We start from the raw sequence: 22,772 nt of genomic DNA on the forward strand, positions 1-22,772 counted from the left end.
ATGGCTGGCTCCACAGAACCGTAAATCTGCTTGGGGGCTCTGAACGCTCAGAAGATATAGCTCCAGGACCAATCATTTGTCTATGAGTGGTTTTTTAAAATCCAAGACTGAAGCATGACTAGCCACAGAGAAAACAAGTAGATGAGGCCTCACTCTATGGCCAAGTATTAAAAGTCTAAAATAAACCTCCTCATAAGTAGCTTGCTCAGAAAAGGGTAAGGAAGAGGGGCCCATTCCTAGATATTGCTATCTGATGAGCATCCTGGGCAGAAGAATGGAACTCCTAGAAGGTGTCCTAGATGACATATGGTCTAGAACCTCTTGTGCTTGACATCAGCTCTGTCCCTTATTATTGTGCCACAATCTATCAACGGCACTGCTAGGACTGGGTTACCAGGTTCCTGCCCCCAAACTCCTAACACCGCAGCTTTTTAAAAAAAAAATCTGGTCCTCTCTTATCTCCTCATCCTTGACCTCCTTTCCTGGAGACCCCTCCGAAGACAAAGCAGTCAAGAGAAACTGGGAGGGGAGGATACAGGAGGCAAGGAGGCAGTGACATTAACAGCATCTTCTCCTAGTGCAGAAGTGGACAACTTGCGGCCACACAGAACTCCCCTCATCATGGCTGCTAAAACCCAATGGTGCTTTTCTGCCACTTTGAAGCAAGGAATCAATGAAAACGGAACATAAGCTGTCACCGCTCAGAAACCAAACAAAAAAACCAACAGATTTCCACCTCCAAAAAGTCCATCGACACGTGTGATAAGGCCACTCCTATTGGGACTCCCTCCAACCCACCACAAAAACTGTTAAATGTGGTCTTGGGCTCCCCAGAGGTGATTCCCCAGGCCACCTGGATACGGGGAAGTGTATTTCCCTAGCTGGATATATGCAGGCAGAATCCTTCCTTCACAGAGTCTGGGGAAGGTAGAGAGTCACGGCAGCCCAAATCTTTGCACATCCTAAATCCTGTTCCAAATGGAAACAGCATTCCTCCATGAATGACCCAAAGGTCTGAAAGCGTAATTGCAACAGAAAACATCTAACGACAGCAAAAGGGAGAAAGTATGTGTGGAGGGAGCGTGCCACTCTCCCACATAAACAAAAGAGGAAGATGCAGACATCTGCCAGCTGGTTTTGCACAGAGACCGCACAGGGGGACAAGAGCTTTTTTTCTTTCAAAGAGAATTTTAATAAGCTAAAACCGCTTGCTTGCACGCACATGTTCTCTCTCTGGGGCTGTTTCACTGTGGGTTGTTTTTTTTTTCTTTTTTTGCTCGTTTTCATGGTTAAAAATGCCGTCACTGTAAACGTGGGCATGCAAACTCAACCATTCCAACCGTTCACAGGAGCTGGTCCAAGTCCGCCCACTCAACTCCGCGGATGGGCTGGGTGGAGCTGCAACTGCCCCTCCAGAGCTGCTCCCCTGGCCTCCGCCGTCCAGAAGCGACTGTGGTTGCTCCCTCCTGCCGGTCTCAGTCTTCATCCGGGCAGAGCCCGTTTATGGTCTCCCGCAACGGTCCCTTTCCTGCCCAGGTGGGAGCAGGGGCAGCGCCAGCACAGTCCGAAGGGAGGGGCTCCTCCGCCCCCTCAGTTTGTATAGACCTGAGTGCCAATCACACGCATGATCTCCTTTTGAATTTTAGGGTCCTGAGTATTGATGTTGGCGTCCCCGACTTGGCCATCTTCATACCTGGGAGGAAGAGCGAGAACTCTGAAAAGGCCTCCTTCATGCCTCTCATTCACATCAAGCCTGCCGCCACAGATCCAGGGGCCCTTGCGCCCTCCCGTGGAAAAAGCGGCATCTCCTCTCGCCCCCGGAGATGAGCTTACTCACACAAAAAAAAAGCGGGTGCAGACGTGATCGGACACAGGACAAACCCAAATGTTGCCGTGCTTCTGGAGATCCTTTGATGTGATCACTGCAAAGGAGGAAGGGGTCAGCAATGGAGCAGCAGGGAAATGACACGCCGCACCAGTCTCCTCCATTAGGTCGGCCGGCCAGATTGCGTGGCACCAGGGCACCAGCTCGGCCACTGTTGAAATGGACTGGGCCTTCAGGTTAATCAGGCAAGGCTAGTGTGATGTTTCCATGCCTTTCCTTCCATGAATATGCCATCAACTAGCGTTTGCACGGATAAGGAAGTCAGTCAGCATCAGCATCTGACTGCAGATAGGATGAGTAAAACCTCACAGGAGTGAACAGGACAGGTCAACTGAATCCCCGTTCCACTCACCTTCACAAAGCGCAATGCAGTTCAAATTGCGACTCTGTAAGAACCTGGACTGGATGGACCGAGTCTGAGAGAAAACCAGAGAACCAGAATCACACCCTCCTTCTTGGCATTGGCCACAAACTTCCCAGCCCTGCCCCACACGGGCTTCTATTCCGAAGCTCACACAGGTGCCCTCTCTAGAAGAAATGGGCATGGCCCTGCAACGCAATGAACATGCAATGAAAAGGTGACACTCCTATGGAGAGCTGCTTATGAACCCGTGTGGCAGGGTCAGGCAAATCGAGAGATTTGTGCGACCACGCAGCAGCCGATGCACGCACATCTACAGAGTTACCTGGGGAATCGTGTTCATTCGGTTGTACCTCTGCACCAGCTCATCCTTGGAGGGCATCCGGTGCTGCCCTTTCCCCATCCCTGCGTGGACAATAAAGAGGGTAAGAAACAGCCGCAATGGGTGACGCCAGGACTGGCTGGTCTCCTAGCCTGCAAGCAAGGGGTGCTATTAGTCATAGATGCAAAGGTTTGTGGAGAGTGGAATAATGCAAACAGAAAACGTGGCCAAGAGAGATCCTACATCTCTACAGAGTAGCACCTTTAACCTAACATGTGCCTTCACAGCAGGTTCCTTGCTGCCTGCCAAGCTACCTATCCTAATTTTGTTTTATTTTAATCCTCTTAATTTTAAAAAATAAATGAGCTGGACGCTTGCACACTGCAATGCCAAACACCAGGCTTGAGTGCAGCCCACAAAGACCTCAAAGGCATTCTCAGAAAATAAAAGGCCAGCCGGTGGCAGCCCAATGCTTTGTTGGCTTCCCAGTATATGGGTGTTTGGTGATCAGCCACACCCACCACTTTGTGGGAATGCCCCCAAACAGGCAATATCCCAAGTGTCCTGACCAACTCAAAATGTTTGGAAACCCCTAAACTAGCCAAAAGCCAACATTAGAAAGAAGACAAAATGGTCCCCCACCTATTTCCATCCCTTCAGACCTACAGCAGGATTTTCAGGCTGCAGTACAATTCAGCCTGAGTGTAGACCTCACGTTGTCTCCTATTCCAACTATTAAACGGAAGTTCACAAATTGCCATGGAGAAGAAACGGGTTCTCACATTCTCTACTAATTTGTAGGGCAAGGTCTAAAAAGTCATTTGGTGCATGGTTGGCACCCAACTAGATCTACCCCGCATGTTACCATCATGCCTTCTTCCTTAAATCCCTACTCCAGAATAAAGCTTAAAGGAAAGGCTGTGTTCATAAAATAAATTTAACCTGGTTACTGAATGAACCCATGTTCAGGCTCTGCATAATACACTGACCCCTAAACTAACCAACAAGCTGAGCTCACGTAACACATTCAGCTACCAAAAAAGGTTAAAGCTAACCTAGCATAGCATGTTGCCATCTGCAACCACTTGACCTGTGGCAGACCCTGTGGGACGGTTCCCCCTCACCTTCTCACTGCCAGAGCATCATAGAGTTGTGGTGGGATGGAAAAGTGGGAAAGGGAACCATCTCTGCAGACCTCCATTCTTTGGAGGTTGAAGGGCATTGAGAAAAAAAAAATGCACACTGTGACACTGTCATGTTCAATGTTTTGGAGTTTTGATCCCTCTGCTTAAAGAGCCAGCCAATGCATTGGGTGAAAGGAGGGGGTTATCGTTTGTTTGTTTGTTTTTCAAATTTCTATCACCACACATCTCTCCCGAAAAGGGACTCATAACTATCTTTGCTGTTGTTTTTTAATCGGATGATAAACAAAGAAGCACGGGGTCAACCAGTTTTCCCTCCTGTTTCATTTGGTTAGCTCCATTTCTAATGTGCTTCTCTTGGTTGGAGGGATGAGAGTTGGGGTCCTACATATCTGTAGGGCATCAACCTGCTGAAGCTGGAATAATGCAGAAGATTGAAAACAGCAAAAAGCGAAGAGTTTAGGAAAGGTCAACCGTGGCACTTGAAAAATAAATCTCTGCAGAGACTTGGAGCCACATACGCACACAAGGCGAGGTACAAGTGCATGATGCAGCCACCATCCTGAACTGGCATCGCGTTAGTCTGGATTGTGTGCGTGGCTGAGTTGGGAAATTCCCTGACAGTCTTAAAACGAAACCTCTCCCTGAGGCATGCCACACCCCAAACTTCATGACACCCACAACAATGGACGGAGCAGAAACCACCCCTTCTGATGGCCTCAAGTGGGCAGCCTCCTCCAGACATACAGTACACAACCTTTTCAGGACAAAATGGAAGGAAATAATGCTCCAGGGCAGAAGAACATTTCCGAGGGAGGAGGAACCCTCATCAGCAGGCAGCGCCCGCTGCAGAAGGGAAGGCAGGCAGATCCCCACCGGCTTTGTGGTGAGGACCGGCGGCACCGTAGTTTGAGACGCTAAGATGTCCACGAAGGAATCGACCCAGACGCGTGGAGGCGATGGTCCCTTCCCCACCCTGAGCGTGTGGATGAGAAACACAGGGGAGGGGAGGGGAGGGCGAGAGCGGCTCTTGGATGCAAGGCAAGCACATGTGCGGGACACGAGGTGCACTGACAGATGGAGGGACACAGAGAGAGCCGCTTACCTGAATATCCAAAGGAAATACTGGAGATGGGGCTCAAATAGATGCCTTTGCCATAGGCTGCTCCATGCAGCTTGCAGAAAAACACCAATGTGAGCCAGAAAAAACAAAACAAAACAGGCTGGGGAATAGGACACAGGACGGTCTGGGCCCTGAAAAGCTGGTGTGTGTCTACCTGGACTTGGCAATTATCTGAAAACTTCGGCTGTTCCCCAGCCTGGCTAGAGGGTCCCCCGCTGTGAGCTGCAAGTCTCCGTTCCATACGTCAGCCAGTCGCTGATCGGATCTTCTTCTGCAGGGGGTCAGTTTCCCCCTGAGAAGCAAAAGGTACCCCAGGCTACTCTGCATAGAGAAGCAGGCCACACTAGCAGCCGAGTCGGTCTGCCATGCAGGCGATGGGATGGTGCATCCCAGCCCACCTGGAGACAGCATGGGAGTGCCTACGGGGAAATGTGGGGCCTCTCCTGTGATGCTGCTGCCACCTCTCAGCACCTGCCACACAAGGCTGCTGCCTCGATCTGCCCAGCGAGAGGGCCGGCCCTGGGAGTTCAGCCACACTCCTCAAATTAGACGGGTTTCCTGAAGGGGAAGGGATGTGCTGAAAAGAAAGGATCGACACTTTGAGGGGCGGGTGGCTCCATATGCAGCAGGAATACGCAGCTAATTGAAGGGAGGATGCTGAGATGACATATTTCCCCTGGCAGTTCCTTCTTCATTCTGTCACCTTTTGAAACAGCCCCGCCAAGAGCCGTTCTCTGGTACCATTGGCAATACCTGGTCTTTCCAGATCTCTTTTTATCAACACAATTATCATTTGTCCCCCAAATGTCTGCTGCGGCTATTCAGGGCCAGGCTCGTATAGACAGAAGAAACTCCCGCACAACCCCCGGGCTCGCTCCATGGCTTAAGGTGACGGCTACTTGCTGGCCAGACAAAACAGGGCAGGAAGAACTAGGCATCACTTTGAGCTCCTCCAAAGAAAGGCATGGGTAAGCATAAATGAATAAATTCCTACTTTTAAGGCCATAATACACTTGCATGGATAGTGAGAGAGAGAGAGAGTGTGTGTGTGTGTCTGTATTTATTTCAACTATCACAACTGAAAGGTGTGAAATGCAAGGCATTTCCTCCAAGAAACACCACCAGGAATGAAATGCAGTTAACCCATATCTGGTTGCTGCAAACTAAGTCAAATTGGGCTCCAGGACTGGCACAATGTCCCGTTGCATTGAGCAACACAAGGCCATAACGAGTAGTCCTCGCTTAACGACCACAACTGGGACCGGAATTTCGGTCACTAAGCAATGCGGTTGTTAAGCAAATCCAACCCAATTTTACGACCTTTTTGTGGCGATCATTAAGCGAATCACACGGTTCCCCATTAATTTTGCTTGCCGGAAGCCGGCTGGGAAGGTTGAAAATGGCCATCATTGTAACCAGGGGATGCTGCAACGTTCATAAATGCGAACCAATCACCAATTGCCTGAACCTTGATCATGTGACCACAGGGACGCTGCGCCAGTCATAAGTGCAAAGACTGGTTGCAAGTTGGTTTTTTCACCACTGTCGTAAGTCTGAACCATCACTAAGGGAATGATCATTAAGTGAGGACTCCTTGTACAATGGCAGACGGAACAGAAGCTGGCTAGTCCAGCAAGTTGAGCCCTTATGCTTCACCAAGGGACTCAGACTGCTAAAGGGTTAGCTGAACAGTGGCTGGGAGGGAGGGCTCTGTGTCCAAGAAGTTGCTTTAGAGCAGGGTTTCTCAACCTTAGCAACTTTAAAATATGTGGACTTCAACTCCCAGAATTCTGGCTGGAGAATTCTGGGAGTTTTAGTCCACATATCTCAAAGTTGCTAAGGTTGAGAAACCCTGCTCTAGAGAATCTGGGGTCTGGCCCTGGGAGTGGCCAGGAGTATCCTCAGGGCAGTGATTGGGGCCAGACATCTAGAGCTGCCTGTAGCCAATGGACAGAAAGGGATCCCAAATGAAGCAGGGCAGGGGGGGTGGATTAGTAAGCCCAGGAAGCCCACAGCCTCCCATGGTTCAATCTGTCCCACTAGGAACGGCAAGAGCCTGCCACTGCCCCTTACCTGCAATTTGGTGTAGGATGCATTGACCAGCCCATTACGCAGAATGGAATGCCAATTCTCAATGTGAGAGCCACTGCAGGGGGAAAGAAACGCATCACTAGCCAGCCCTTTCTGCTGCTACAGAGAGCCAGGTGAGCATGCATCAGTACAAGACCCTGCAGCAAGGAACACATCCCAATCCCCAGGCTATGTGCGTCTGCAGAAACTGCCTTCAAAACCACTGCTTCCTGGATCTCATTGTATCCTAACCAAAAAGGGCCAAAAAGAGAGAAAAATGCCTGAACGCTCTCTGGACAAAGCACCCCAAATCAACCAGAGCTCCCCCACACTTTCCCCCAATCCCTCGGTCTCCTTTACACCCCAACAAATTAGGGAAAGTCTCTTCTGAGCTCTTGCCCCGTCCACTATCCAACTGCGGGCTACGCTGTCTCTTATCTGATGGTTCCCTTGGCAGTGTCTCTGGGCCCAGTCTCCCAAGGTCCTTCCCACATACCATTACACAGGCAACTAGGCCACAGTTCACCTTTAGGGGCAAACTACAAATTGCAGTCAGTCTGCACAAATAGTGCAGGGGGATTCCATGAAGCCCATCATTAGCATCTTTGAGCAAACTTAACTCATTCTCCAAGTATGGAACCTTTTATATCCAAAAGAGCTGTACCTAGGACCAGAAAGGAAGTGCAACCAGGCTTGGAGAAAGTCCAAGCTTTATAGAAGAACAAAGAACAATCAGGAAAATAGCCCAAACAAGGAAGACTGAGCTGATTTTTTTTAAAGGCCCCATTAGGAATTGAGAAGCGGCAGGAGAAAGATCAGCAAGCACCATCTGAGCTTCTCCCCCAGGGGAAAGTGGGGCAGGGCAGGGCGGGCGGGGAGGGAAAGGGAGGAACTGAGAAATGGAGCCCCCAGACTTACTGAAAGGCAAAGGTGCTGCCATACAGTTTCTTGGCTGTCCGGAAGCGAGCCTCCTTGGCAGGAGGGCTGCTCAGCAGGAGGAACTGGTGTGAGGTGTGCATAAATTTCAGCTGCTACCAAGGGAAACGGACCCACGTGAAAGGGAAAAGGGGGAAAAGAGGGGCACAAAAGCAGAGAGAGAGAGAGAGAGAAAAGAAGGGCCATCATGCAAGGAAGTTTTTGCAGACAAGCTGCAGTTCCGATGAAACGGTCTGTCTTTTCTTAATCCTGATTTTTAACACAGGTCTTCCTTCATGCACGTTTTAAAGGTCTTTTAAAAACAGTAAATTATTCTGGCTCATAACACAGGACCTCGAGCCACCAAACTGAAGGTGCCCAATACTTTTGGTGACTCTTATTTAAAAACAGGAGTGCAGTCCTGTTGTCTTTTTTTCATCAAATAGCCCTGGGCAAAAAAACCCTAGCAATAACTTCTAAGCCATTTAGAAGTATCCCAGACTCTTCACAACAAAACTCAGTAACAAAGGCCCTTGATTCTGGCAAACTTATAGCACAGTTATAAGAATGAGAACTGGAAAGGGGGCTTACTCCTAGGTAAGGGGTTACAGGATGGCAGCTCACGGGTGCCTCACTTCCCAGCATTTAAAAGGTGTGGATATCCAGGGAACCAGGCAAGAGTGTTGCCAGATAAGTGGCCTGCTGCATCCTTTAACTGGAAGAGATGAGGACTGAACTCGGGACCAGCTCTGTGCGAAACCTGCAATTTACCACTGAGCTATGGGATGCTTCACTCTCATGCTCCCCCTTATGAGTGGGCTGGCTGCAAGCAAAAGAATGGAGGATGGTCACATACCCTGCTGAGAGGTAGCTTGACAATGTGAGATCTGTTGCTGGAAATTATCCTAGGAAGGGCAGAAAGGAGGTCAGGATACGGAAAAGGCTAGGCTCACTTAGTCAGCAGAGAGCACAGCCCAGAGAACGTCAGCCTAGGCTACTGGAACAGCATTCTTCCGCCTAGGCCAACTGAGCAGAAGGTGCCTGGTGGGATAACAAGGTTGTGGAAACCACCTGGCAAGCAGCACTGTGGTTATCTCATCTCATTTTTCAGAACTGCAGAACAGGCAGTAGCATGGTGTCCAAGTTTCAGAATGGAGATTAGGGCAACCAGCCCCATGATAACCTGCTGCACCCATTAGAATCTCAACACCCTGAAATCAAACCAAGGTCCTGTGGATATGCTTCAATATGGATTTGCTTAGGACTGTAATGACCATGGAGACATTTCCACTTACTATCCCAACCCCAATTTCATGCCTTACTCTTATTTGGCCTCCCAGCAGTCTCTGCCCAATACTATTATCTGCTTCCTTACCACTGTAGGAGGGGGTGGGCCAGAGGATCTAACTTGTCCATTTGCTTCTTGATCTCTAGGTAAGAGCCCTGCGAGAAGAAGGCAGCCAATTCAGAGTGATGGTGATGCTTCCTGCCTTCACTCTGAACAGGCAAATATATTTATTTCACAACTCTACACATGAATGCATACATACATACATACATAGACACATACAGAGGTTCATGTGCTCTGGTTTGCACAACTTCTACACATTCCATCAACATCAGTATAGGTTATCATGGAGCAGGAGATACATCCTGATGAGAGATGGGCTTAATCTACCCCAGACATAAAGTACAGATGCCTACTTGAGTCATTTCACGGATTGACATGACGCTGTCCAGGGCCTTCTGCAGCCTCTCATAATTCTTTTTCTATATGTCAATGAAAGAGGAGATAGGGATCAAAAATACAAATAAGCCACTCTTACGTTGTTGCCCATTATCATGAAGCCACAGCAAGGAAGCTCCAAGATGACAGAAATAAGCATTACACGGATGTGAATTACTGTGGAAATTGGCATGCCGCAAAGGTGACTCTGGCAGCATTGAGTTCTGATATGCGCTCATTGACATGTGCTCATTTGGGCTGGAATCCTGGTTGAATTGCTGATAGGCTGCAAAGTTCTTGTGCCTGACCACTGGCTCTTGGCAGGTATATGAGCCCTCTAGCTCAGAGTTTCTCAACCTTGGCAGCTTGAAGATGTGTGGACTTCAACTCCCAGAATTCCCCAGCCAGCAAGTCGACACATCTTAAAGCTGCCCAGGTTGAGAATCACTGCTCCAGCTGAGTAACAGAACAACAGCTAGTAGCTTCCAACATGGAGAAACTGGATTCTTAATGGGAATGTCATTGGCCATTGCAAATCCTATTACAAGCACCCACGTTCTGTGCTGAAGAATCACACCAACCTTGGGGTTGAAGGCAAGGGTCTTAGGGTCACTGGGATCCACAACAGATGGGTAAGGCTCAAAGATGATGCTCTTGCGTGGGGACTCCAAAGCTGCCCTGCACATGGCCACTAGCAGATCTACTACCTGAAAGAAAGGAGGAGTGGAAGGAAGACCATGATAGGCCCATTTCCACTGTAACATCTCACCTGCTCTGACACTTCCAGTGGATAGCCTGGACTGAGGCAATCAGATATTTCATTTCCATTCCAAGAAGCAGGAGTATCCAGTTGTGCAGGAAGATTCGGGGACGTCAGCGTGGAAATGAATACATATCAGAATCGCATCCCCAGGCAACAGCTGGAATGGCAGTTTCTTCCCTATTGTACCAGGAGTGAACTTATTCACTGTGCTTTTCATTCCTCTGAATGAAAATACGTGTGAAATACACGTCAGTACAAATGAAATACACATCACACGCATATTTGGGGAGACTGTATTCAAAATCAAACTCCCAGAGGCGCTGTCACACCTTTGGGTGGGGGGAGACAGCAAATGTCTCCAGCCGGGAGCCTTCCAGGCGAGCTGAGTGAGGGCTTCTAGAGATGAAGTCTAGTGGAACTGGAGGGTACCCAGTTGGGGACAGCACAAATGAAAGAGTTCCACTAAAAGCTCTCCAACTCACACTTGATGGAGAACTCAAGAATTAGCCCAGCTTAATTTAAGACAAGCCTGTATTACCATTTGCTTTCCTAGGTCCAATATTCTTCAGCCCAACTTCTAACCCCTTACTATATATGCTTCCCAACTCTTGTTGGGAAGAGTTTGGCATCCCAACTCTTGTACCTCTGCTCCTGTGGCCACCTCTTCCGCAGCACCGGACATCACACCCAGGGTGTAGAAAGAGAAGACGCAGAGCTCTCGTGTGCACACAGCTGGCTAAAAGCAAAAGCCGCGCCACTAGTGAGAAAGGGGCCCAAGCCATATGCCCTCCAGTAATACCAAGTTCTCCTCCATGTAAGAAGGGGAGAGGTTCTGACACTGAAAATAGGAGTGGGTGGGAAACTCAAAATGCCCACAGTGTAGCACTACAACAATGCAGGCTCTGTCCCCTTTGCACATACATTGTGAGGTCACACACATGTACAAAAGCTTGAGACACATTGCTGCTTTCATCATTTTGAGGAGAGCACTGGATCCTCTAGATGTTCTACCTAACAATGGGGCCAGCATGGCTTACCACTTCATGTCCCATTAACGTGGTTTCCAGTTCTTCAGTTCTCTGTTTAAACAAGACCATCAAGACCTCCTTGCCACCACCAGGTCATCAAAGATCTAGTGGAAGAGCCCTCCAACTCTCAAACTCTAGTTTTCCATAAGGGTGGAGAAAATCTTCCTGGTGATCCTTTCCCAGTTATTTATGCCGACAGAAGGGAGAGAAACCAATGCTTAACAAGGTGCAGTACCTTCAGCATGGACCCATTCTGGAAGACGTGCTGTTCGTCACATACCACACAGTACTCGTTCAAAGTAGGAATCCTCTGCTCTGCATATTTCATAATCTGAGAGAGAGACCACACTGGGGTCAGAAAAACCAACTCCCCTAGGCCTGGGGAAGAGAGCAGAAGAGTGCAGCCTCAGCTTGGAGAAGGTCCAGAGTCAATCCTCAGCCTTTCCTATTAGTGGATCTCAAAGCAGGCCTGGAAAAGCTGGCTACCTGCAAGCATTGCCAGGCCAATCAAACCAATCTCACCTCAGAAGCAAGTGATCAGTCAGAGTTCTGGCAAGGACAATGCAGCTGCAGAGGAAGAGGGGAGGAGAGAAGGAAAGGAGACTGGCTCTGGCGTTGCCCAGGTTGGGCCCACCATAAGCAGGTGCTCCCAGCTGATCACCCTATGAGAATGTGGCCCTCAAAAGAAAAGAGGAAGTACCGGCCACCCCTGCATTTAAGTCCCACTGAGCTATATACACCAATCTGCTGACCCTTAATAACTCAACTTTCTAGAACTCCAGTCTCACTAGAGATGCTGGGACTGCAAACCCCAGGATTCTCAGCTAACCAAGTTTGGGTAGACATTACGCAAGTTGTGGACCAAGACACATGGAAGGCAACTTGCTGTCAGTCTGCACACTTGTACTGGCCCAGAGACAGATGTTTTTCTGAAATTCCTAACGTTCTGCCCAGAAAAACAAGATTGGGTTGGGTTCAGTTGCGTCTTTCACTTCCATCTGACCAAAGCCAAACTGCTTTAAAGCAGGGGCAGCTCAGCTGACTTAATTTGGTTTTATCATGTGACGGGACTGGGATATAATGCTGAATGAAGTAGAATACGAAAGGGAAGGAGGGGGCAGTGGTGTTTACCTGGACGAGAAACCCATACTCCAAGGTGGGTATGTTTTTGCAGTGGCCACCAACCTGCAGAGAAAACACAAGAGCTCACCACATGACTCATCATCTGGAGGGCCCATTTATCCACAGCTCAGACCTGCTCTCGTTCCAGGAACTCTCTCCATGAAAGAACTCCATGAAGTGCAGCTGAAAACTTAGTAGCCCATATGAGCTCACCATCTTTCTAGGGAACCTGGCCCTCTATAAGCTGGAGACCACCGTTTCCATAATCTGCAAGTACTGACCATTCTGGCTGAACCTGGCACATCTGGAGGGCAACTGGCTCCCTATCACTGCTTTAGGCTACAAATGTGCCAAGGAAAATTGTTTGTTTCTCCCCAAAGGGTGAAGAAGGAAAAGAGTTTATTATTGCAGCAAGAAAGATCGAAGCAACACCGAACCTCAAACCCAGTCCTCAGCTTGTAGAAAGGAGCACTCTAATAGGAGGGATTCGAGATGTGTTTGTAAAGCTGTGGGTGTCATCTGTCAAACTAGGCCCCTAAAAGCCACAGGCGTACTTTGAGTTCTGATGGGAGGTACATTGTTGACATATATGACTGGATAGCTTAGTGCCAGGGAACCAGCTTTATGCCAGTTAGAACTTTCTCCCAGTTAAACAGTTCATGGAGCAGGTGACAGGAAGGTGCCCCAGCCACAAATTAGATGGAAAAAGAGCCCTGGTGCCTCCCAGTTGTCTGTGGCATTTGCTTTGCGTTCCTGAGACAGTCAATTGAGTCTAGCTACCTGCATATTGGGGGTATGAAAATAGAAAGAGGGATGCTGCCCAATTCCTTAGGCAACCTAAAAAAAACAGAGAGGCAATTTCTGGCCCAGATTCCAGCAAAAGGCATTTTCGCCTCGGCTGTACTTGGTAGCTAAGAGAGACCAAAAGTCTCTTCTGAACTGCTGAACTGCAGAACAACAATCCAAATAAAACTAAGTAGAACTATTGACACTACACAGTGTAGCAATTACTGGATGGTTCCCTTTTAGACTGCAAGTGATGAATCTTTTCAGGCAGCAAGTGATGGAGCTTTTTTGATTTTGCTCTCAACCAAAATAAAAAAAAAAAGACTCTCTCTCGACCCCAATAAATTAACAAGGCAATAGAACCTCAACATTCTGCTCAAGGTGCTGTTTTTCAAACCACAGGATTGTTCTGGGTTGGGTCATTTAGTGGACAAAAGGTTTCACACCTGCCCTTTTCCCCCGTGCAGCCTTCAGCATTTAACACCAGGCTCTCGCCTGTGAGTCTCCTGATCCTACAATTTGACTAAAGCTTCTCCAAGGAGGGAGGCACCACCCAAAGGGGAAATCTCCCAACCAGCCCGAAGGGATGAGGGCAGAGAGGAAACCCACCAGGATGTTGAATGGGACGACACCTGCCTGGGTGCTGGGAGGGTAGCCAAAAACTTCCACCTTAGAATTCTTCATAGTGCAGGAGATGGATCGGTTCATGAGCCGGTTGACCCGCAGTTCTGGGACACCAAGTTTGCCCTTGAGCATCGAGTCCTGGATGACGGGAAAACTGGGAGACCTGGATACCCAAAACAGAGGTGCTTCAGTAGAGGTATCTCCGGTTTGGATATGGAAAAGGAGAATCGTGAGAACCTGTCCTGGGTAAGGTTTGGATGGGGCTGGGTTTCAAAGCCAGGGACCAGCCACCAAGGTTGGGCATCTTGGCTACCAACCGCCTCCATGGCCCAACTCACAGGGAGAGAGGACAGAAGAGAGCAACCGTACTTGGGAATGGGTGAGAAGATGCTGAGGCCGGCACGGAATTTTTTGATTGTGCCACTGGCTTTGAACCAGCTGTGCCGCTTCTCCTGCTGGGTCTTGAGGAAGTCATTGCTGAGGTGTTTCCATTGCTGGGATGTGAACATGCCCAGGATCCTGTGAAGGTTATCAACAAGGACTGATAGAACCAGGTGGCAGAGAATACCACAAGGCACACACTGGAGCAGTGTTTCTCAGCCTTGGCAGCTTTAAGATGGGTGGACTTCAACTCCCAGAATGCTGGCTGGGGAATTCTGGGAGTTGAAGTCCACCCATCTTAAAGCTGCCAAGGTTGAGAAACACTGCTCTGGGGGATTTCCCATCTGATCTGATCTGATCTGAATGGGCCCATTCAGATTCCAGTGAAATTCCAACTTTTTGACCCTGGAGGAACTCTTGAAATATTTTTCAGGCCTTGGGGAACCCCTGCTCATTCAGGCCCAGATATAGGCCAGAAGTTACCAAATTATTCTATTCGTACATATGCATTAACAGTATTCTTAAACTGAAAATAAAGAATGAAATTTACTTTTTTAAATAATTTAAAAAATAAATTGTGATCTGCCAGGGAACCCCTAGTGACCTCTCGTGGAACCCTGGTTGAGAAACCCTGCTCTGCGGGTTTCCCACCTGATCTGAATGGGTCACTGGGAAGAGGAAGGAAGGGCAGAGAGAAAAGACCTAGGGGCTTTGTCCTCCCCATCACCAGAACTTGATGTACAAAAAAGACAAAAAGCCAAGAACATTCCTATCCCACCCTGCAGTAGTCTGTTACACACAGGCTCTATATGAACGTGCTTTTTTCCAAAAATAAATCAGTTTCATTGCTAAATATTTAGTCATCTTAAATTTCGAGGCATTTCAAGGCAGGATAGGGGCTGTTTTTCCTTGCAAGGAATAATCAATCCATCCTGCAGTGAGAGGCCTGAGGAAAAACTTGCTATACTTGAGAACCAACCCCCGACTCACTTTTTCAACTGCAAGCCCAGTCCAAACCCTTCCTTATTGGATGGCTGGAAAACTTCAATGGACGGTTCTGGAGAACAAAGCGAGAGTAAACCGTTAGCATCTAGCAAGGATTCGAGTGCAAAACCTGTGTAACCCTGGTGGGAGGTCACATGTGGAAGGGCAAGAGTGAGACCACAACATCCCTCAACCCCCCACTTCAAAACACGCTACTGTTTCCTGGCTATTTGATAAGAATGGCGGGGCTGGGGAGAGTTTCTAAACTTGCCCCCCTATATTCTTTGTTAACAAGGGCATGGTTTCTCTGGTCTTAAGAGCACCTTGATCAGGATCATTCGATTGGGGCCTGTGGGACAGGAGAGTTCCCTTTGTTCCCTCTGCCAGAGATCAGCAGAGTTTTCTTTCTCTGCTGCTACGGGCTGAAAAGAGGTGTGGAACTTAACCCCCCACCCAAAAACACACTCCCAAAGTGCATCACCAACCCAAGGGCCACAAATGAGAGATTGACCCCCAAGTTATCAACTCCTGACTTAGGATAAGAGAATAAGAAGACACTTCGGGGGTTTCCTATAACAAATAGTCAGCAATCAAAAACTTAGCATTGTGTGCTAGGATGAGCCAACTCAGTAAATAAGCTGGTGGAATGGGGCAGCAGAGAAGCTGTGCAAAACAAAGGTTCAGTTTATCATTCATTCATTCATTCATTCATTCATTCATTCATTCATTCATTCATTCATTCTACATGGCCACCCACCTCACCAGGGCAACTCTTGGGTGGCTAACCACATTTACACTCAAAATACAAACACCATAAACAACTTTATGTATAACGGCAACTAAGGATTTAACATGCAGCCCTCAAATAAAGGACATGTCAGATATTAAACTGGTAAGAACAGATGCCACCCTTGATCTTAGCCAAAAAGCCAAGTTAAGCAAAAAGGCTGAGAATCTTTAGTGCTCCTTCCTTGTCTCACAAACAAGCATGTTACTCACCGGGGCCATCCAGATACTGGGACAGGGAGAACCGCAGTCGGAGGATGATGGGCTCAGTCCGTAGGACCTTCCAGGCTGTGGCCACTTCCTCCTACAATGAGACACAGTAACTTTGGATTCTTTCCTTTCGATTTACTTGTTTTGATGGGAGACAGGAATTTAAAAAAAACAAAACCCAATTCACACACACCAGATCTTTTTCTGGCCAAAAATCGGCACATTTCAGCAGTGCTAACTCAGGGTCTCTGAGGAGCCCCTGGAAAGACTACATGCTACATGCCACCCCCATGCTGCCCACTTCTGATTTCGGCAATAAATTATTTTAGCCCATCGCTGCTCTGCTTCCTGCTTGCACGGGGTAGAGCAGGAATGTCATTCTCTGTTTACAGCTGTATGGTTCCAGCCAAGAGGGAAAGATTTCCGGGAAGAAGAAAAGTGGCCACTGGGTAGCCCTTGGCCAACCTCCGTCCCTTTAGCACAAGAGACCCACCAGCATGGCCTACAACATACATCTAGGAAGCCAATGTTGATATGCAGGTCAATATCCACATCGTCAATGGTCCCATATTCTCTGCAGGGGAAAAGAGGAGAGTTAGAAAAAGACCTGTGGAACAAGGAAGCAGGGGAAGCCAAAGCTATGGAGTAAAGGCTGGAGAAGATGCTGGCTGACCCACCGAAGCTCCCCCCACCCTTTGTTGATTTGCCAGATCTCCCGGCTACCCCCAGTTGTCCCAACCCACCTCTAAATTGGAGCTTAATACCAGTTTTTATCCAAAAGGAAGAGGAATACCCCTTTTAGGAATATTTCCTCCCACAGCTCCAGCCTAGACTTAAAGCTCCGGCCCACTCACACAGGCCTTCTGCACAAGGCTACCCCTTTCAGGGCTGCACCTGCTCCTTCCCAGCTCTGCAGCCTGGCTGCCCTCATCCCACCCCCCTAGGCTTTGATACACTTCCAAAAAATCCTCCCTGGCTTATTTCTCTGACCTTAACATTTTGGCTGCTGCTATCTATTAACTGGGGCTTCTGCTTCAGAAGGCGGCAAAAGAAGCAACTTGCCCTCAGCCACAAACAGCTCGCAAATACACACACACACATGCAGAGAGAGAGGAAGAGTGAGAGAATATGGTCCTGGAAATCACCTGAGATTTTATTGCTTCTTCAAGTAACTATGTTAAGATTGGAAATAATACAGCTCTTCTCCGGTCTAGAAGTTTAAACAGCTTTGCAATAACCAGCACGTCTATGTTCTTGAAGGCTCCAATCTCAAAGCCATTCTGGTTTTTCCTGTCCTGTTCAAAAGGCAGTGGCAAGTCTGTGGTACTCACCGGACAGATACAGAATTCTCGCTGTACAGTTCTTTCACAGCCTCAATGTCCACATCCAGCTGGGGATGCCGGTACAAGTCTGCGGCACAGGTCCCCTGCAGAACGGCACGGAAAACCGTGGGGGAGTTATATCTAGAGACACTGATTGGTTCATGCATTACGTTAGCGGTAGCTGGATGAGGGGAATGAGCCACAGTGCTTGGTTCACACACCACACTCAGCCCAAATTGACCTTAATGGTTGAGCATAAACTAAACAGCTGAAAGATAGCGAGGTACCAAATCCCCAGACATTTATTCAGGACTCATGACTGGACTTCATTAAAATTGCAGCATTATTTCAGGTCATTCCAACTTAGAAAAGGCCGGCGTTTGAAAAAGCAGAGGGCTTCGGATTGGGGAAACGATCAAGCCGACATACAGCATGATTTTTATTTTATCTGCCCCTTTGCTGGGCAGTGCAGTTCTTTGCTGCCCCAAAGGTTCTAGGAAATCCTACTCACTCCCACCTTAAGTAAGCCACCACAACTCATCATCTTGACCTTTCAGAGGTCACAGGGGCCTGACCTGTACTCCATATAAAAATTCCTCGGACTCATTTTCTCCATCAGAATCATCATCGGTCCAGTACTGGCCTTTGATGTCCTAAAAGACAAGAAAGGTACCGCATATTTATAGCTGGAAAATCCACAAGTTCACCCAACTAAAATAGCATATCCTGAATCACAGAACCTGCTGCCTCGTCCCAAATCCTTGGGGTTTGAGGTTTTTCAAAAGCAAAAAAATATTGTTAGTTCTGACCAATGAAGTTAAAACCCATGTTAAATGACCTTAAATCTGTCTCTAAATAGAACTGAAATATTTCCCCATTTCTCTTCTTCTTTCCTTGTTGTTCTTTCACATGTGAAATCAGAAATTACATATTCCTCAGTGAGAGATCCAACTGTCTTCTTCTGGTTACCTTGTGAAACGCCAGTGACCAATGGTGGCACAAAATTTTAATTCCCTCCACTTTTCACATTCAAGGATAAATAAGGGTGTTTTTTTTAAAATATCCCAGATTAATACTGTCCATGTATAAGTGAGAGATCTTAGTAGGCCTAAGGGAATCCTAACTTTTGTAAAACTATAAAAATAACATTTTTTAAAAAATCCCTAAAGGTAAAAAACATGAAACCAATGGATATGGATTACAATCTCACACTTGGATGGATGCTGGGGAAATGGGGCAAGGCAGGGGGGACAGAACGGAAAGGAGAAGTAAAGAGAATACCCTGGAAAAAGAAATGGATGACTAGCTCATTAAAAAAAAAAACCCAGAAGCACTACACTATATCACTGTTTTTGCAGATTCTGAATATTCTTGCAGCAGGTAGATGAAGGCAGACATGATGAACAGTCAAAGGTGTCAGAAGATTCTGTGTTAATTACTAATAGCAGAATTATGTACTCTAGTAGCAATATAAAATAAATGCAATATTAATATAAATAACTGGAGCAACTGAACCCTAACCACCAAAACTAATATAACAATTTGTAAATGAAGATCATGACAACTGAAAACTGGGCTCCCAGGTCAGTGCTGCAAAAATCCAGATGTCCACTAAATGGGAGCAAAGATGCAGAAAACTCTGCCTCTTCGTCAGCATCCAGTAGACATCTGGACTTCTGTGGCCCGCATCTGGCAGCCTTAACTTAAATGCTCCTTGTGGATTCCTGCTCCCTGAAAGTTTTTATGGTAAACAGGTCTTTATTATTAAGGTCGAACAAAAGAGCATTAAAATAGCATTAAAATCGAAAGATAGAATACACTGCATGTGCTGTATTCCTCAGGTCATGACAACAAACGGGCCAGTTTAAGATGCACCATGACTCTTCATGGTCAGCTAGTAGCAACAGTATGAAATACAGCAATAAGAAAATAATAATAGCAACAGCAATGATCAAGTCTGGCAAAGATGGTGCTACAAAAATGCGCCTCCTGAGATCTTCATTTCATGACAGTAGACTGGCTCCTGGTGGTCTGTTGGCAGCAGCCATGGGACATACGAAAGAAATCCAACAACAACAGTAATAATAAAAACAACTAACCAGGAACCACCATCATTAACCACCACCACCTCGAGCTGACACACACACACACACACACTCAGCTCAAGTCAGTGGTAGTTAATGGCATATAGCCAGATATAGATATACACTATTATATATATGAATAAATGTATTTAGACAGACAGACAGACAGATAGATAGAATAGAATAATAATAATAATAATGCCAATGCCAAGATGCCATCCCTGGAGGGGGCTGTTAAAAGGCATCTTCTTTTAAGTTCCACCCTCCAGGAACATAAAAGGCCTCCTTTTGGAGGGACGCCCCCCAGCTTTTTGTTGGGTTTGAACCCCGGGATGGCAGCAGAAAAGCATCTCCTGAGATTCCCACTGCATGGAAGGGTCTGCATGGGGTCCTGGTCAGCGCTGCTGCCCATTCGGAAGAAAACATAAGCAGCGTGATAAATAATACCAGGACAAGGAGCAACCCCAAGAGAGGGCGATCAGAGCTCGGCTGCAGTGCTCGCAATGGCCACCAGAGGACGGAAAAGGAACGCAGGACAGGCCACCTAGCGGAGGTTCGGGGTTCTGCAGCCCAGAGCCGCACTTCCAGGAGGAACCCCTTCCTCCCTCCCTGGTCGCCCGCCTCGCCAGGACCCAGCTCCGGCCCGCCTGGGGGGCAGCGCGGGCACCCGCGGCCCCTGCCCCGGCGCCGCCCCTTCCCCTTCCCCTTCCCCAGCCCTCTTCCGCCGCTCACCATTTGCCTGGTGGGTTCAGAGGCGCTGCTTTCTGCTCAGGGCCGGGCCTCGCCCCTCCATGCCACCAGCCGCCAGCCTGCGAGCTGCCAGACGGGCATCCGGGCCGGGCGCGGGGAGAGGAAGCCTCGGGGTCAGGCCGGGCGGGCGATTCCTCCGTCGCCCCGGCAACCAAGGCTCCGTCCTCGAGGAAGCGGCGGCGGCGGCGCGGCGGCGGCGGTGACGTCACCGCCTCCTCATTGGTCCGGGAAACTCCGCCTCCTGGGGGAAAAAAAAGAAGGGAAACCCGGGAGAGTCGCGCTGGGAGGGTAGGCGGCTGGTGCTTTTGGGTGGCTCGCTGCCGGGGCGCATGGGGGCTGTAGTCCCATCCCACCTGGAACTAGGACAAACTGCCTTGCTGCAATCCGAAAGAATCCCGACCCGTTGCCTTCTTGGAGGCCGCGTTCACACCACACGCTGCCTGCCTCTGAATTCACCCCCTTTTTCCCGAGTTGGGAATAAGGGCTGGGGTTTTGCAGCAGGCAAAGGCAGAAGTAGCCCCCAAGGGAGGCCTGGGATCAAGCTGAGGCACTGCACAGGGCAGCTTCTAGGTCAGTATTTCTCAGCCTTGGCAACTTGAAGATGTGTGGACTTAACTCCGTGGGGAATTCTGGGAGTTGAAGTCCACACGTCTTAAAATTGCTGAGGTTGAGAAGCACTGCCTTACGCCTTTTAATAAAATTTGTTAGTTGGGAAAGAGGGTTCCAGTCTCGACTTTTTTGCTACCACAGCCAGCAGCTATGGTGTTGATGATGATTAGATTTTTATCCTGCCTTTATATCAGGTCAACTCAAGGTGGCAAACATACCTAAAACTCCTGTGCCTCCTCTTTTCCCCCCAACAACAACCCTATGAGGTGGGTCAGGTTGAGAGAGAGGGACTGGCCCAACATCACCCAGCCAGCTTTCATGCCTAAGGCGGAACTAGAACTCACAGACTCCTGGTTTCTAGGTCAGCCCCTTCACCGCTGCACCAGACTAGCCCTAGTATCTTCTTTCTTTCCAACCCTGAATCTGTATTTCACTTCCAGACTTCATAACTGGCCTGAGCGAGAGGATTTCCTTGTTTTTTCTTTTCCCTGTTCTTTAAAAACAGACACACACACACACTGGCTGCATTCACACAATACAATTAGCTAACTTAAATCAGGGGAAAGAGGCAGAGGTAGCATTTACACATGTGCACAGTTTTCTTTTAAGCTTGGTCTGGGTTTTTTGTGGCAGAGCCTATCATGCAAAAGCATCCAATTCGCTTAGTTTAATTATGAAGTGGAGGAAGTGGTGTGAATGAAACCCTTGCCTGACCCGGCATTCTAGAAAAAGCTTGCACGTTCCTTGGCCTGGCCCTTTTAATGGTCTAAGATTGCACACTAGTGCGAAATGCATTTCTGCTCCCAATTTGCCCTGGATGTAACCCCTAGAAGTGGCTGGTGACAGTCAACAGGATGTAAATTCTTCCTTTGTGCATCAGTTGATGGATTTAACTAAAAAGACCAAGGAAAACCTGAAAATTCCTGCTTGTGAAACTGATAGCATCTTGTCCATTTCACCCATTTTAATATTTTCTTTTCTGCCTATAAATACCCCTTGGCCTCAATCAACACTGTTCACCAGGGGTTTGTGACAACGGCAACAGCAACAGCAACAACATGAGGAACCGCCCATGAGTAAGGATATTTTCTTTTCAGTTTGACCAAAAGTGTGTGTGGGGGGAGGGGGGGAAATAGAGCAAATGGTCTTGCTGCAGTTGTCCAGAGCAATAGAAAAAGACAATAACTCAAGTGAGGAAGTCATGTTTACTTAGCAACCATTTGTTTAGTGATGTTTCGGACTTACGACGGTGCTGAAAAACCCAGCTTATGACTGTTCCTCACACTTATGACCATCCCTGTGGTCATGTGATTGATCACAATTTGGGTGCTTGGCAACAAGTTTGCATTTTTGACGGTCGCAGCATCCTGTGGTCACGTGAGCACTATTCTCGACCTTCCTGGCCAGCTTCTGGCAAGCAAAATCAATGGGGAACCACCTGATTCGTTTAACAACCATGTGGCTTGCTTAACACCCATGGTGATTCGCTTAACAGCTGCTGCAAAGGTAATGAAATCAGGTCAGATTTGCTTAATGACTGAAATTCTGGTCCCAATTGTAGTCGTTAAGTGAGGACTATCTGTACTGACTTTCAAAGGAGACAAGGCTACAGTGTGAAAAAGCCATTCCCAAATGGTCTGAAAAAAAAAATCTCTACGGAAGAAGAGGCAGCTACAGCACTAAAATAATGGATCAGAGGTGTCTGCAGGTAGTCAAAAAAGTCCACAAAGGGGCAGGGATTCAGTTGCATGGTTGCACCCACCATCTTTACTTTTTTTG

General features: G+C 48.0%; 1 protein-coding gene and 1 pseudogene across 5 annotated transcripts; both read right to left on the reverse strand.

The window, feature by feature from the left end:
* Nucleotides 1-1,253: 1,253 nt before the first annotated feature.
* On the reverse strand, nt 1,254-20,566 carry PARP6 (poly(ADP-ribose) polymerase family member 6). Of its 5 annotated transcripts, none has more exons than XM_063313995.1 (22): nt 20,367-20,564; nt 18,126-18,203; nt 17,560-17,654; nt 16,742-16,802; nt 16,232-16,322; nt 15,239-15,305; nt 14,237-14,386; nt 13,853-14,030; nt 12,467-12,520; nt 11,571-11,666; nt 10,951-11,043; nt 10,126-10,251; nt 9,523-9,588; nt 9,194-9,261; nt 8,675-8,723; nt 7,822-7,931; nt 6,907-6,979; nt 4,816-4,885; nt 2,572-2,651; nt 2,238-2,301; nt 1,838-1,922; nt 1,254-1,693 (listed from the first exon to the last, which is right to left on the reverse strand). In XM_063313995.1, exons 1-22 carry the CDS (start codon nt 20,367-20,369, stop codon nt 1,591-1,593), a joined length of 1,860 nt encoding a protein of 619 aa, XP_063170065.1. In that variant the 5' UTR covers nt 20,370-20,564; the 3' UTR covers nt 1,254-1,590. The 5 variants fall into 5 exon arrangements, 3 of the variants coding, with proteins under 3 accessions (XP_063170065.1, XP_063170064.1, XP_063170066.1); XM_063313994.1 differs by having other exon boundaries at nt 7,822-7,934; XM_063313996.1 differs by having other exon boundaries at nt 7,822-7,934; nt 18,068-18,203.
* Nucleotides 16,055-16,175, reverse strand: LOC134505054 (U2 spliceosomal RNA; annotated as a pseudogene).
* Nucleotides 20,567-22,772: the final 2,206 nt, after the last annotated feature.

The sequence above is a fragment of the Candoia aspera genome, chromosome 13 (assembly GCF_035149785.1).
Source record: "Candoia aspera isolate rCanAsp1 chromosome 13, rCanAsp1.hap2, whole genome shotgun sequence".
In the NCBI taxonomy this organism is placed as follows: Eukaryota; Metazoa; Chordata; class Lepidosauria; order Squamata; family Boidae; genus Candoia; species Candoia aspera.